The 13,467-nt window shown below is 54.4% G+C and overlaps 1 protein-coding gene across 1 annotated transcript; it reads right to left on the reverse strand.

The window, feature by feature from the left end:
* Positions 1–1,982: 1,982 nt before the first annotated feature.
* Positions 1,983–9,578, reverse strand: HCRTR1 (hypocretin receptor 1). The gene is made up of 7 exons (XM_007954125.2): positions 9,380–9,578; positions 9,023–9,201; positions 6,740–6,983; positions 6,219–6,334; positions 5,516–5,742; positions 3,696–3,817; positions 1,983–2,173 (listed from the first exon to the last, which is right to left on the reverse strand). Exons 1-7 carry the CDS (start codon positions 9,576–9,578, stop codon positions 1,983–1,985), a joined length of 1,278 nt encoding a protein of 425 aa, XP_007952316.1.
* Positions 9,579–13,467: the final 3,889 nt, after the last annotated feature.

The following is a 13,467-nucleotide window of genomic DNA, read 5'->3' on the forward strand; positions in this document are numbered from 1 at the left end:
CACCCAGAATATACTTCACCCATTTCTTTCCACCAAGCCTCTAGATACCTGGAGACTGCTACCATATTTTTCCCAAGTTCTCCCCGCCCTAGGTGAGATAGCCCTGGGCTCTTCAGCGACTCTTCACTGAACAAGGTTTTAGTTCCTCTCACCTTCCTGGTCACCTCCCCTGAATTTTCTCCAGTTCATCTGAGTGCTTAAAGTAGGTGCCTAAGGCCCACCGTGGTGCTTGGTTTAACCAGCAGAGGGTATAGTAGAACTGTGGCCATTGGAGAAACTTCTGTTGCATTTTTGTACACATTGAACCAATTGTCTATTGAAAGCTTTCTTTAGAAGGATGACAACCATAGTTTCGCACCCTGCCCTTGGGCTCAGCTGAGGCTGAGGAGCCCAGGACCTGGGTTGGCTCTTGTGGACATGGTTGGTTCTGAGCTTGGGAGCCGGCCCTTACACCTCACCACATGTGGCACCTCCGAGTCTGACTGTGGCCTCTATAAAGGCTTTGGGTCCTAAGGCCAGTGAGAGAGCGGAATGGGAAAGGCACCTGGAAATGATGACAGCAGCCCACAAAGAGTTGAACTGCTGTGTCATCCTGAGGGAGTGACATACATGGACCACGACTCCCACACGTGCCAGGAATGCAGGATGCCCCCCTGGCAGGACAGTGCTTTTGACCCCCCTTCTTAGCAGGTGAGATTGGAGGGAGCCTGAAGCCCCATTAATCAAATTAAGCAGACCTGGCGGTGCACACGGGTCTGCCTGACTCCTGCCAGATGTCTCAGTTCCTCTCAGCAGAGCAGCACTTCAGACCGTGCGCCCTGGCCGCTTGCTCTGGCAACAAGGATCAGGGCCTCCGGCAGCCCTCTAATCATCCTGGTGGCAGACGGCGCACGTCTGGCCAAGTCTGTATGGCTTTCTCTTTTTATCCCGTGAGTTCATAGAAAATAAATGCCAGCCCTGACTTCCAAGAGGGTGAAGATAACAGTAAATCAGCCTGTTGATCCTGCTGTTTACACATCTCCCCACCCACAACTTACCATCTCTGGAGGCCATTGGGCCAGGGAGCAGACTGACTGTTGAGAACCAAGGTCCTGGGCATCATAGGGTGGGCACTGCGTGAGGAGGCAGCACACGTGTGCTCCGAGGCTTGGCTATGAATCCACTGGGATGCGAGGGGGTTGGTGGGGGTAGTGAGCAGATAATAGCATTTCAGTGTTTCTTTTCTTCCCTGCCCCCGGCTTCCTACCTTCCTCTGTTCCTAACCTAAGCAGCACAGATTCTGTGCAATGACAAGGAAAGGGAACATTCAGTGCCAGGCTTTTAATTACAGTTGCTTTCGGCTGCTGGCCTCCATGCCAAATGGCCACATGGAGCACGTTCTGTCACGTCACAAAGCCAACAGGGTCCAGCTATGGTGTGTGCACTTGGGCTTCCGGTAAGGGAGGGTTGTACTCATGCTACCATTGGAGAAGGGCTGGATTCGTCCACACAGGTATCTGAGTGGCTGGGGAAGTGTAGCTCTGGGTTTTAGGGAGCCACTGGGCCAGATGGAAATGCCTGCTGAGGCCTTTGCAGCAGACTCCAGGGAAGGCCTGTAGTTGGTAGGAGAGGGGTCTTTGGGAGGAAGGCCAAGTTCTGGAAGGAATGATGTCGATGGATGATACTGTGGGGCATGGCCGAGAGAGGAATATGCGATAATCATGTCCACAGTACTTTACAGTTTACAAAGAGCTTTTCATGTTTTTGAGCATATGCAATCGCATCAACTCTGCCTCAGGGACACAAGCTCAGAGATGGAAGTGACTGTCTAGAGTCACACAGGCAGAAGACTAGGACTGAAGCTTGGCTTTACTCATCCAGCAATCCACAGCACAGCTGCCTGCCCTCACAGGGGGTCTGATGGGGGGCATATCCCCAGGGGCCAGGGAGTAGTCTGGCAGAGAGCAGGTTACACTTCCTGGAGCCTCCAGGGCAGCCCTTGCTCAAGGGAGCACGGTGGTGACGCTGGTGAGGACCACGTGCTCAGAGATTTTGGAGACGGAGCACCGGCTCTGCAAGGACAAGGACTTGTGGCTGGCAGAGGAGCGGGGGCTGGGAGCCTTCAGAGAGCTGCAGGGACCCAGGCCCGGCAGGCAGCAGGAGAAGGCTGCCTTAAACTGTTCCCGGAACTTGCCTTGGTTGGGAGACAAAAGATACAGCCATGAGCAGACAGACAGCAGGAAGGGGCCTTGGGCCCAGGGCCGCCTAGGTAAACAAGCTGCCTGTAAGGGAGCGGGTTAGGGGTGGTGGATAGAGCTGAGATGGAGAGAGCCCCAAGGCAACCTCCTCACTGCCAGGGAGAGCAAGGACAGAGGCCCTAAGGCAGGTTTCCAAAGAGAAGTGCAGTTTTCATCTGATTCCTTGACTGTGCTCTGGCTTAGGACCTGGCTTAAAACGTGATGTCTGGCTCGGGTGCCTCAGGTCACCTCTGCCCTCTTTGGCATGCATGCTGAGGGGGCCCAGTGGTCATATGTTCCTAGGCTTTCCTCACCTCTTCTGTCATTGTGAAAACAACAGTGGCAACCTTGCTTACAGTGTTTATACACTGCCAGACACTGTGCTGGGTACCTCATAGCCTGTCCCCCCAAGTTATCCCAACACCCTAAAAGGCTGGAGTTCTTTCTTCTCACTTCACAGAGGAGACACACAGAGGCTCATGGTTTGCCCAGGTACCCAGCCAGAAGTTGAACTTGGTTCTACTTCTAAAGCCCTTGCTCTTAAGAGGATGGGATGGAGAAGGAGGGACTGCCACAGCCTCCTTGTTCAGCCCCAGCATTCCAAGGGAACAGATTGTCTGGAATTAAAACTTCTGATCTTGTTTCATCATTCTGCAAGCCTCTTCGGTGCCCAGCACAGGGCCAAGCACATAGTAGACAAAACAAAGCAGTGCACAGCAGGAAGTTCTCCTGACATTTTCTCTGCTGGAAAGCCCATCTCTTCTCATGTTTTCTCCTTTGAGCTGAAAACCAGCCAGCCAGCCTTTATTGAGTCTCATTGAGGGTTATAATGTTAACCCCTGACCCCTTTTTCTTTAGCCTTTTAACCTTTTCTCAAAGATTGTTTGTGTCTAGGCTTGAGCAGTCATCTGGACCTGGTCTTTAGAAGTCTAGCCCCAAAGGCAGGGGACTGGTACATCACCCTTCTGCTGAGCTGAGCCTGGGGGGCTGGGGCTGTACCATCCTGAGACAGGAAGAGAGGGGAGTATGAGATAGAGTGGAGAAGAGGCTTGGGAGTGTGGGGTTGCCTGGACTTCCAGAGAGGAGAGGGCCGGTGCTGAGGCAGGTTCACCCAAGGGTAGTCTCCAAGAGTCTGGCCACTCTGCTAGTTCATGCCTAGCTTGGCCTTTCCTGACTGTGAGCTACCTCTGCTGGTGACCCTCCCTTAGCCTTCATCTACATCATCTGCAAAGTTGAACCCTGGGTACTGGTCAGCTTTCACTGACCACTGTTGGGGTATAGCCAGTCTGTCACTCAGATCAGGGCATCTGGGCAGGACCAAGTCTTCCTTGTGAGTGACATTTCTCAAAGCAAGGTCACAATCTCTAGGTGGGAGCACGTGTATACTCCCCTTCCTCCTGTCCCTTATTTGGGGCCTGGACTGGAGTTGGGGAGAGTGTTCAGCCACCCACAGCCCCTCTGCTTCCCCAGCCCTCTCACCACTGAGGAAGTTGTAGATGATGGGGTTGGCAGCGCTGTTGGCATACACCAGCCAGTGGGAGAAGGTGAAGCAGGCATAGACGGCTTCTCGGTCGCTGGCTTGTCGGAACATCCCGAACACCCTAGGGCCAGGGTCAAGGGCATCATAAATGAGGTAGATGGAGAGGGGACGGATGTTGTTCACAGGGCTCAGGCTGCAGGCCTGTAAAGTTCAAGGGTTCTTACTGCCCACTTCCATCCACCAGAGGGCCCGTTCCTGGGGTCTTAACCACAGTTTGGGTTCTCAAGCATAGAGAGCAGTGTGACCACGGGTGGGTCTGGGGAGAAGAACCAGGGTGCATCTGCTCAGTCACTGTCTATCTGATCCCCTGGGGCTCCCCATCACTTTCTCATCCATCCTCACAGCAACCTGATGAGATGTAGCCATCATCCATTTTTCAGACAAAGAAACTGAGGCTCCGAGAGGTAAAGTAACATGCCTACAAAGTGGCCAAGCACAAAGTCAGACTGAGATCATCTCATGTCAGAAACTCATGTTCTTTCCTCAGCTCCTGTGGTACCTTACTCACTGTGCCCTTGGGCAGGTCACTTCACCTCTCTGGGCCTCAGCTGCCTCCTGTGAAGTCCTTAGGATGAGTGATATCAAAGTTCTTCACAGAGAGGGCTCAGGGCTGCCAGGCAGCGGGGGGCATTATGTCCGGAGCACAGTGTGCAGGGGGAGGGGAGCAGACTCCTCCTGCGAGCCAGGCTCTGCTCAGTACCAGTGGGGCCATGTTTGATAGTGCTGTTCACATCATCCCGCTGGCCTTGAATGTGCCACGCTCCTGCCTTTAGATGTTTGCATTTATTGTTCCCTTTGCCTAGAGTGCTGTTCCTCCAGATACCTGCAGGCCTTGGTCCCTCACTCCCTTCAAGCCTTTGCTCAAATGTCACTTCCTCAGAGAGGCTTTTTTTAAAAAAAAAAAAAAAAGAAGAAGAAGAAGAAAAAAAAAAAACTGGAGTTCTTAGGTGGTATAAAATGTTCTCCCCTGCTCACGGGAAGGTTGGGGTTAGAGCCCACCCAGAGGCACCTTAGAAGAAAGGCCTGGTTAGCTACTCCTGAAAACTCTACCATTGGAAACCCTAGGGAGCACCACTCTACTCTGACACAAGGGGTCGCCCTGAGTTGGAGCTGACTCAGCACAAGCTGCATTTTACTGGTGTCTAAACCAAAACCAAAACCCTGCCACTCTCTATCCTCTTTCCCAACTTTATTTTGCTTCATGGAAGTTATCACTGTCTGACATTATATGCACTGCCCTCGAATCAGATCTGACTCATAGCGACCCCTCCTTGGGTTTCCGAGGCGGTATCACTAAGGAAGTAGATTGCCCAACCTTCTTTCCGAGGAGTGGCTGGTGGGTTTGAACCACCAGTCTTCTGGTTAGCAGTCAAATGTCTTAGGCACTACGCCACTGAAGCTCCTGTCTGACATTATAGTATATATTTAGTTGTTTTTTCTATTTATTTCCCTCCTTTCCCATCAGAATGTAACCTCCACAAAGGCAGGGACTTTTTGCTCACCACTGTATTCTCAGTCCCCAGAATCTGTTGATTGAGTGAATGAATGAATGTTCACAACTGCCTTAGGAGGCAAGGACTTATTCTCATTTTACAGATGAAGAGACTGAGGTTCAGAGGCCCAGAGGTGAGAACCGGCCTGTCCCAAGGCCACACAGCAGACAAGTGGTAGAGCCAGGTCTTTCTCCAAAGCAGAGAGAGCTCCTTCCTCTGACCCTCAAACTTCTCCCCAGGCCCCACCACTCTCCTGGTGTGCTCACCTCTTGAGGACGTTGAGGACACTGATGGGCAGGTAGCAGAGGGCGAAGACCAGCAGCACCACCATCAGCATCTTGGCCGTCTTTCTCCGAGCGCGCATCTGCTTCACCTCAGCCAGGAAAGCACGGGCCCGCAGTGGGGGCTCTGCACTCGTGCCCTGGCCCTGCTCCTCCAGCTGGTCTGAGGGCCTCTTCCAGTTGCGCACCAGGGCCAAGGTGGTGCCAGGGATCTGTGCAGCAGAGTCAGCAGTGGTAGGCTGGACTTCTTGGGAGGGTCTCTCTTTATCTGGGCCCTGCTCTGGACTGAAGAGCCCTTGAGTGCTCAGCTGCTAACTAAAAGGTCAGCAGTTTGAACCCACCAGCCACATGAGAAAGATGCTTCTGTAAATATTTACAGCCTTGGAAACCCTATGGGGAAGTTCTGCTCTGTCCTGTAGGGTTGCTATGAGTGGGAAAGGACTTGATGGCAATGTGTTTTTTTGGCTCTAGACTGAACCTTGGGGCAGGGTGGGCATGGGTAAAGGGAACAAACTCTGGCAATAGGAAACACTTTTGGCTTTGAGTTCTACATGTCCCTGGACCTTGCCTCTCTCTGATTGTAGTCAGGATGGATAGTATATTCTGAGGGCAGGAGACTGTCTATTTTCTTAGATCAATGCCCAACATCCCCTTCCAATCCAGAGAGTGGCACCAGAGTGGGTCTCACCTGGCGTCCCCAGAGCTTGCGGAAGATCTGGAAATAGGCCATAGCCATGAGACCCAGCGGGGCCAGGTAGGTAACGATGAAGAAGCAACTGTGGTAGATCTTGGGGTAGAGATCATCTGCCGGGGCCAAGAGATGTGAGGACTGGGCCCGATCGGGGAGCTCCCAGCCTGATTCTGTTAGCAATGCCACCCTCTCCCAAATAGGGCCAAAGCAAGGCTTGGGGACATGTAGGCCCCATACAGGCACCGTGGCAGAAGAGAAGCTCTGGAGTTGCCCAACCTGGTGAGTTCCAGGTGTCCATCCCTTAGCAGTTGTTGCCCAGGAGGCACCCACCCTGGAGGTAGCCTGGTAGATGGCTGCTCCAGAGCTCCATCTTGGACCCTCACCCTGGGGTGCACCTGGTGGATGCCCATCCTGAGGGTGCCCACCCTGGCAGTGTTCTCAGCTAGATGTCAGCTCTAGGGATATATGCTCTGGAGGCACCCACCTCAGGGATGCTTGCCCAAGGCTCCCGCCATTACCTGCCCAGCGCTCGTCACAGACAGAGAAGAGCCGGGTGCGGTTAGCTAGCTCAGGTAGCACGCTGCTGCATTCCATGACGGCAGCCTGGGGCACCATGACGGCCAGCGACACAGCCCAGATACCCAGGATGGAGCCACGGGCGCGCCGGGCGGTGCTCTTGAACAACAGTGGGTGGCAGATGGCATACCAGCGGTCCAAGGCAATGAAGCTGAGAGTCAGCACTGCCACTGACACGGACACCGCCTGCCCCGTGGGGACACAATATCAGTCTTCTTGGGCACCACCCACAGACATGGGGGTGGTGAGTAAGGAGACTCACAGCCAGATATATGGGGCAGCAAGGTACATTGCAAATCCTGTCTCCACCATTTACTTTCGTTGTTTGTTGTTATGTGCCGTGGACACCGCCTGCCCCGTGGGGACACAATATCAGTCTTCTTGGGCACCACCCACAGACATGGGGGTGGTGAGTAAGGAGACTCACAGCCAGATATATGGGGCAGCAAGGTACATTGCAAATCCTGTCTCCACCATTTACTTTCGTTGTTTGTTGTTATGTGCCGTCGAGTCGCCCTCGACATATAGCGACCCCTCCTTGGGTTTCTGAGGCAGCATCACTACGGGAGTAGATTGCCCAACCTTCCTTCCGAGGAGTGGCTGGTGGGTTTGAACCGCCAGCCTTCTGGTTAGCAGTCAAGTGCCTTAGGCACTATGCTACCAGAGCTCATATGAATTTGAGCAAGTCACTCACCCTCTCTGAGCTTCACCTGTAGAATGAGAATAGGCCTGGTAGGCTTCTTGTGAGATTAAATGAAATCATGGAAAATGTCTCACTGTCACATAGAAAGTGGGCCCCTACTGTTAAAAAACCCACTGCTGTTGAGTCAGGTCTGACTCATAGTGTCCCCTCCTTGGGTTTCCGGGGCAATATTACTACCGAAGTAGATTGCCCAACCTTCCTTCTGGGGAGTGTGGCTGGTGGGTTTGAACCATCAGCCTTCTGGTTAGCAGTCAGATGCCTTAGGCACTACGCTACCAGTAATTTACATTTGTAGAAGTTACTTCATGCTCATATATAGCAACCATCGTGAGGATGGTGTAGTTCTGGGTAGCATCTTGCTCTGTTGCACACAGGGTCACTGAGTGGGAACTGACTTGATGGTACCTAACAACAGTGTGCCAGGTACTGTTCTTATTATCGTCACAACAACCCTAGGAGGCACGTATTATTACGTATTATCCCCATCTGTATTACCACAGATGAGGAAACTAAGGCTCAGAAAAGGTAAGTAACTTGCCCAAGGTGAATTCTTTCACTTGTATTTCTTTATTCTCAGGGTTAACAGAGTTAATCTGTTGTATGATTAACAAAATGGGGGAAATCCAAGAGGCATTTCTGTTTTCCTTGGAATGTCATCCCTTCCCCAGAACTGTTAAGAAATGAGACCTCATTTGGGAGGTAGAGACCAGACTAGGCCAGAGGTGTGGGCACTGACTCCAGGGGTGCTCTCTGCCCTCTGAGGTGCAGGGACAGAGTTGAGTGATGCAACTTAGAAGCCATATTGGCCTCTGGCCGGCCCTCCCTCCACCCCACAAGCCCCATCTGGACTGGTCTTCCCGGTGCATCCCGATTCCCATTGCTGAGGGAGGGAGGGCCAGGGAGTAGAAGGAAGGAGACTGTCTCTGTCAGGTATGTGCTCTTGAGTAGACTCCCACTCATAGTGACCCTATAAGACAGAGCAGAACTATAATCTTTCCAGGCTGTCATCTTTAGGGCAACAGATCCCATGGGGCCACTGGATGGGTTCGAACCATTGACCTAAGAGTTAGCAGCCCAAGTGCTTAACCACTGTGCCACCAGGGGCTCCTTCAAAACCCACTGCCATTGAATCGATTCTGACTTGTACTGAGGCCCCCTCCAATCTGCTCCCTTGGGATTAAGGAGCTTGCTCAGAGCCTGTGTGTGTGTGTGTGTGTGTGTGTATGTGGGTGCATGTGTGATTGTGGACTTGGGCCTCCTCCGCTGTGTGTCTGTGTCCCTGGATGTGACTGTACATGTGTCCACATGTGGTATGCATATGTCTGTGGGTATGTACAGTAGAGGATCTCTGTATATGAATATGTGGGGCTGGGCCTGGGAACCTCCCCTTGCTGGTAGTAATATGACATGCAGAGGTCTTAAGCCACCGTGTCTTGTCTGAAAGACAAGTCTGAGGGTCACAGATGCCATGGTTGTGATTGATTGTGAGGGTGGTGGTGAGGGGGGCCTGGACAGAGCTCACCTGTAGATAGGGGATGACCTTGCAGAGGGCGTGGCCAAACAGCCAGGACTCGGTGATGTCTACTAGCAGGCTGGCTGGCAGACAGATGGCAGTCACCAGCACGTCGGCCAGAGACAAGTTGACAATGAAGTAGTTGGTGACGGTTCTCATGTGGTGGTTCCGCCACACTGCCAGGCAGACTGCAGGGTGGGGTCAGGGGCAGGGTTAAGGCAAGGACAGAGCCACGCCCATTCTAGCTCCGCCCCATCAGTGAGCCCCTCCCCAGGGAGCGAGAGATAGAGGCAGCAGAAGAGGCCCAGGCACCGTTCCATTTCCTAGGGGAGTTCCACAGCCCCGCAGGGATAGACCAGGACCTACCCAGCGTGTTGCCCACCAAGGCCACGAGGAACACAGCCACGTAGGCTGCAATGAGGACCCACTCGTACTGCTTGGGGTACAGATAATCGCGCCACAGGTAGCGCAGAAACTCGTCTTCGTAGTCCGGGGGCGCGAGGAAAGACTCCCCGCTACCAGTGGGGACCCCTGTCTGGGCCCCCGGGGTGGTGGAGGGCTCCATAAGCTCAGGAGCCACTGTGAAGGAGGGGCATCCTGGACTCTGCGGTAGGAGGGGAGCAGACGCCTGGCCTCAGCCTGCTCCACTCAGGGTGCCGGAGTGTCTGCGCCTAGTCTTTGGGATCCCAGCCCCAAACCTGCTGAAGGAAGGAAGGGAACATTAAGGAGTATGCCAGGCACTTGTATATGAACTCCCAATTCTCACAGTTGTGCGGGTTCAGGGTGATCCTGAGATGGGTGAAGGAGTCAGGTTCCATTCCAATTTCACACACTTTAGCTATGTTGCCCTTGGGTAACCTACCTTGCCTTTTTCCACTTTGGTTTTCCCATCTATCAAATGGAGTAATAACTGCACCTACCTCCCAGGGCCGCGGTGGGGAGTGATGAGCTCTAATGCAGGCCAAGGGCTTCGCCTAGAACCTGGCATGGGAAGCGACCTCATAGACTTTGCAGGTTACCATTATTAGGGAGCCCGCTTTACAGTAAAGGAGATGGAAGCTCAGAGAGGACGAACCCCTTGCTCAATGTCACAAAGCTACTAAGTTAGGTCTGTCGGAAGCCACCCTCTACCACAGATTTGGGAGGAGGAAGCCATCCCGATTGCGAGTGTTGTCTCCGAGTCAGTTCACAGGCCCGGATTTTGGGTTGAAAAGAGGTCACCAGAAGCGCTAGCGATCCACACTCGGCTTGCCCAACCTTCCGGCTCCTCCCTGATGTGGCTTCTCTCCCTCTCTCCCCATCTCTCAATCTCTCTCTCTCAATCTCTCTCTCTCTCTCTCTCTCTCTCTCTCTCTCTCTCACACACACACACACACACACACACACACACGGGCGCTCGCGCGCCTACACGTATACACACACACTCACACACCTGGGATAGGGGGAGGGGAAGGACTGACGACCTCCCTGAGAGAGGGAAGAACCTCTCGCCAGCGGTAAGGCCCCTCTACCGGCTCCCGGCAGCCCCCTTCAATCTCCCGGACCGCGATGCGCCCCAGCGGCCGGCAGAGGTCGCTGGGCCGGCTCGCCGGTCGCTCTCTTCATTCATAAATCGGGCTTGGCTCCCGGCCCCTCCCTCTTGCCTCCCTCAGATACTTGGTTCCCTGGCTGGGCAAGGACGACCCGGGGCTAGTGAGGGAGGGTTGCCAGTCCCTGGAGAGCCTTGCGGGGGAGGGGGATGAGAGTCATTCATGCCCACCCCCACCTCGCCAGCAGTCCCTCTCCCTCAGCGGGACATCCCTGCATCTGATAACTGCGAAAGGTTGCGGAGCAGGGGAGGGCGCTGGGAGTTCCTCAGGAGTCTGCTGGGCGGAGGGCAGCGCCAGCTGGAAACCCAGTCACCCAGCGCCCACGTCATCCGTTGGGGACCCTTGGCTCCACCGTCCGCCGCCGCAGGTCCTTTGGAACCCCCCACCCTGGACCTGGGAGGTTCCCCGCATTCCGCACCTGCTGGCTCCGGGACCCCGGTGTCCTCAGCTGCTGCTCTCTGGCCCTTGCCTTCGGGAGTTCGCCTCTTGCCCCGATGGCTGGGTCCCTGGGGGCCGGGTCTGGGCAGGGGCCGGGCAGCCCCCGCCCAGGGCTGCGCTGCCTGGCTGAGCCGCTCCGCCGGGCGCGGGCCCGGCTCCGGCGAGTGCGGACTGTGGCTTCCGCGGTTGCGGGCTCCGCTGGGCTGCGCGCCACCGGCGGGGAAGGGCGGGAGGGAGCTGAGCCCCGACCGGTCTCGGCTGCGCCTCTCCCAGCCCAAGTCTGCGAGGGCGGAGGGAGAGTTGCTCTTTCCCCGTCGCCTCCCACTTCACGTTTCCATCCCACCTCCATTCATGCGTCCATCCGTTCATTCATGCCGTCCGCGTTCATTCAACTTTCATGTCCCCCGTCCACACCACCTGCAGAGCGCACCTACTGTGTGCCAGCGGCCGCCGAGGGCCACAGCGCAGGGTGGATCCCAGCTCCCCTCTCCTCGCTGCCTCACCTAGCTGACGAGGATGTTGGTACAGGTGGGTCACAGCCTCCAGCGGAGCTCTGGCTGCGGCTGGAGCAGCTCCCAGAGATGTCTTGCTCTCCCAGCTTGCAGCCCCCAATTCTGTCTGCCCCCCAATTCTTCTTTTTGTCGTGCCTACTTTTCCCCTCCCAAGACTGGGAGGGAGGTGGGGATGGGGAATAGTAGGGCTCAGTAATTCCACAGATATTTTCTAAGCTGCATGCTAGGCCCTATGTCAGGCCATGAGCCATAATAATACAGCCACCATTTATATATATAGTTTATATATGTTAATGTTGTTGTGTTGTTATTGTTGTTGTGTGCCGTCGAGTCGGCCCCGACTCATAGCGACCCCTCCTTGGGTTTCTGAGGCAGTATCACTACGGGAGTAGGATTGCCCAACCTTCCTTCCTTCCTTCCGAGGAGTGGCTGGTGGGTTTGAACCGCCAGCCTTCTGGTTAGCAGTCAAGTGCTTTAGCCACTATGCTACCAGAGCTCCTATATATGTTAATATATATATTTAAATCAACTCCTTGACGGGATGGTTACTGTTTCCATTTTACAGATGAGGACTGGGTTACTATGGCAGAGTGACTTGCCCAAGGTCACTCTGCAGAGGCAGAGCTGGGATTCAAGCCTGTGCTCCTCTGCAGGTCTGCCTGCCTCCCTCACTAGACAGAGGCACCCTGCCCTCCAAATGCTTCCAGGCTAGTTGGCAGGATGTGGCACATGACCGGGAAATCACCCTGTGGTATAGGGGGAACTGTGAGGGGGCACGGGGACTCTGGGGGCCCAGAGGGCTTCTGGATTCAGCCAGAGCAGCTTTTCTCAGGTGACCTGAGAATGGGAAGTCAGCCCTGTGGGGAAGTTGTGACAGGAGAGGAGCAGGTAGTTGGGGCAGAGGAAGCAGCGGGTACAAATGGAGACCCTCCTGGGAATCACAGGTAGGTGAAGGGGCCCTTCTGGGCATCAGGCAGTCACTCTGGCCACCCCTGCATCAGAACAGGGCCTTCCTAACACTTCAGACAGCATCCTCTGAGACGCACTCTCCTTCTCCCCTGGGAAATTCTTCCTGAGGTAGAAGCTCAGCTCCATCCTCCCAGTGGTGGCCAAAGCCCTTTTCCACAAAAGAGCTGGGAATGTGCTGTTCGGCATAGATTGGGTAGGGGGTGGGCTGGGCAGGGAGAGAGGTCCAGTGGCCTCCCCCATCTCTGCCCAACAAGTGCTACCTCCTAGAAGGAAAGCCTGACAAGAACCCTAAGACAGAACTTTGTCCTCCAGGCAGGTCTGGCCTCCACCAGTGAGTGGTAGGTCCCTCTGTTTCTGCAGCTTTGTCCTGCCTGCCTGAGGCTGGCAGAGGTAGGGGAATAGATGAGGTGGTTCAAAGGAGTGGCTGGCCAGTGTGTGTGTGCATGCATGTGCACATGCATATGTGTGAGTTTTTCTGTATTCAAGTGAGTGCTGTGAATGTGTGCCTAGGGAATCCAACGTGTGATTATTGGATGTGTGTGTTTGGACTGTGCCTGTGGGTAGGTGACTTGCTTTGGGTTGATAACTGGGGATGACCGTAGGTGGGATGTGTTTGTATGTGTCCTGATATGTCTTTGTACACTGGTGTTTATGAAGAATGTGTGTATGTATGTGTGTGTGTCTGCATGTGCAACTAGCACTTACCTCCCAGTGTTTTTTCAGTGAGTATGGGCATATGAGCGTGGGCATGCCTTTGTGTCCATAGCTCTGTGAGTGTGTATGTGTGGAACCTGGTATGTCTGCCCCCATGATGATGACTCATCATCTCCCCCCCTCATCCTAGAGCTGCCACTGTTTGCTAAGGGGGGCAGAGGAGGGGGCTGGAGGATGTGAGGGATGGAAGGCATATTTTCAGGGACACGCAAGCAACAGCTGCAGCAAACAA

This window comes from Orycteropus afer, unplaced genomic scaffold, assembly GCF_000298275.1.
Source record: "Orycteropus afer afer isolate SDZICR_OR568_19922 unplaced genomic scaffold, OryAfe1.0 scaffold00433, whole genome shotgun sequence".
Lineage (NCBI taxonomy): Eukaryota > Metazoa > Chordata > Mammalia > Tubulidentata > Orycteropodidae > Orycteropus > Orycteropus afer.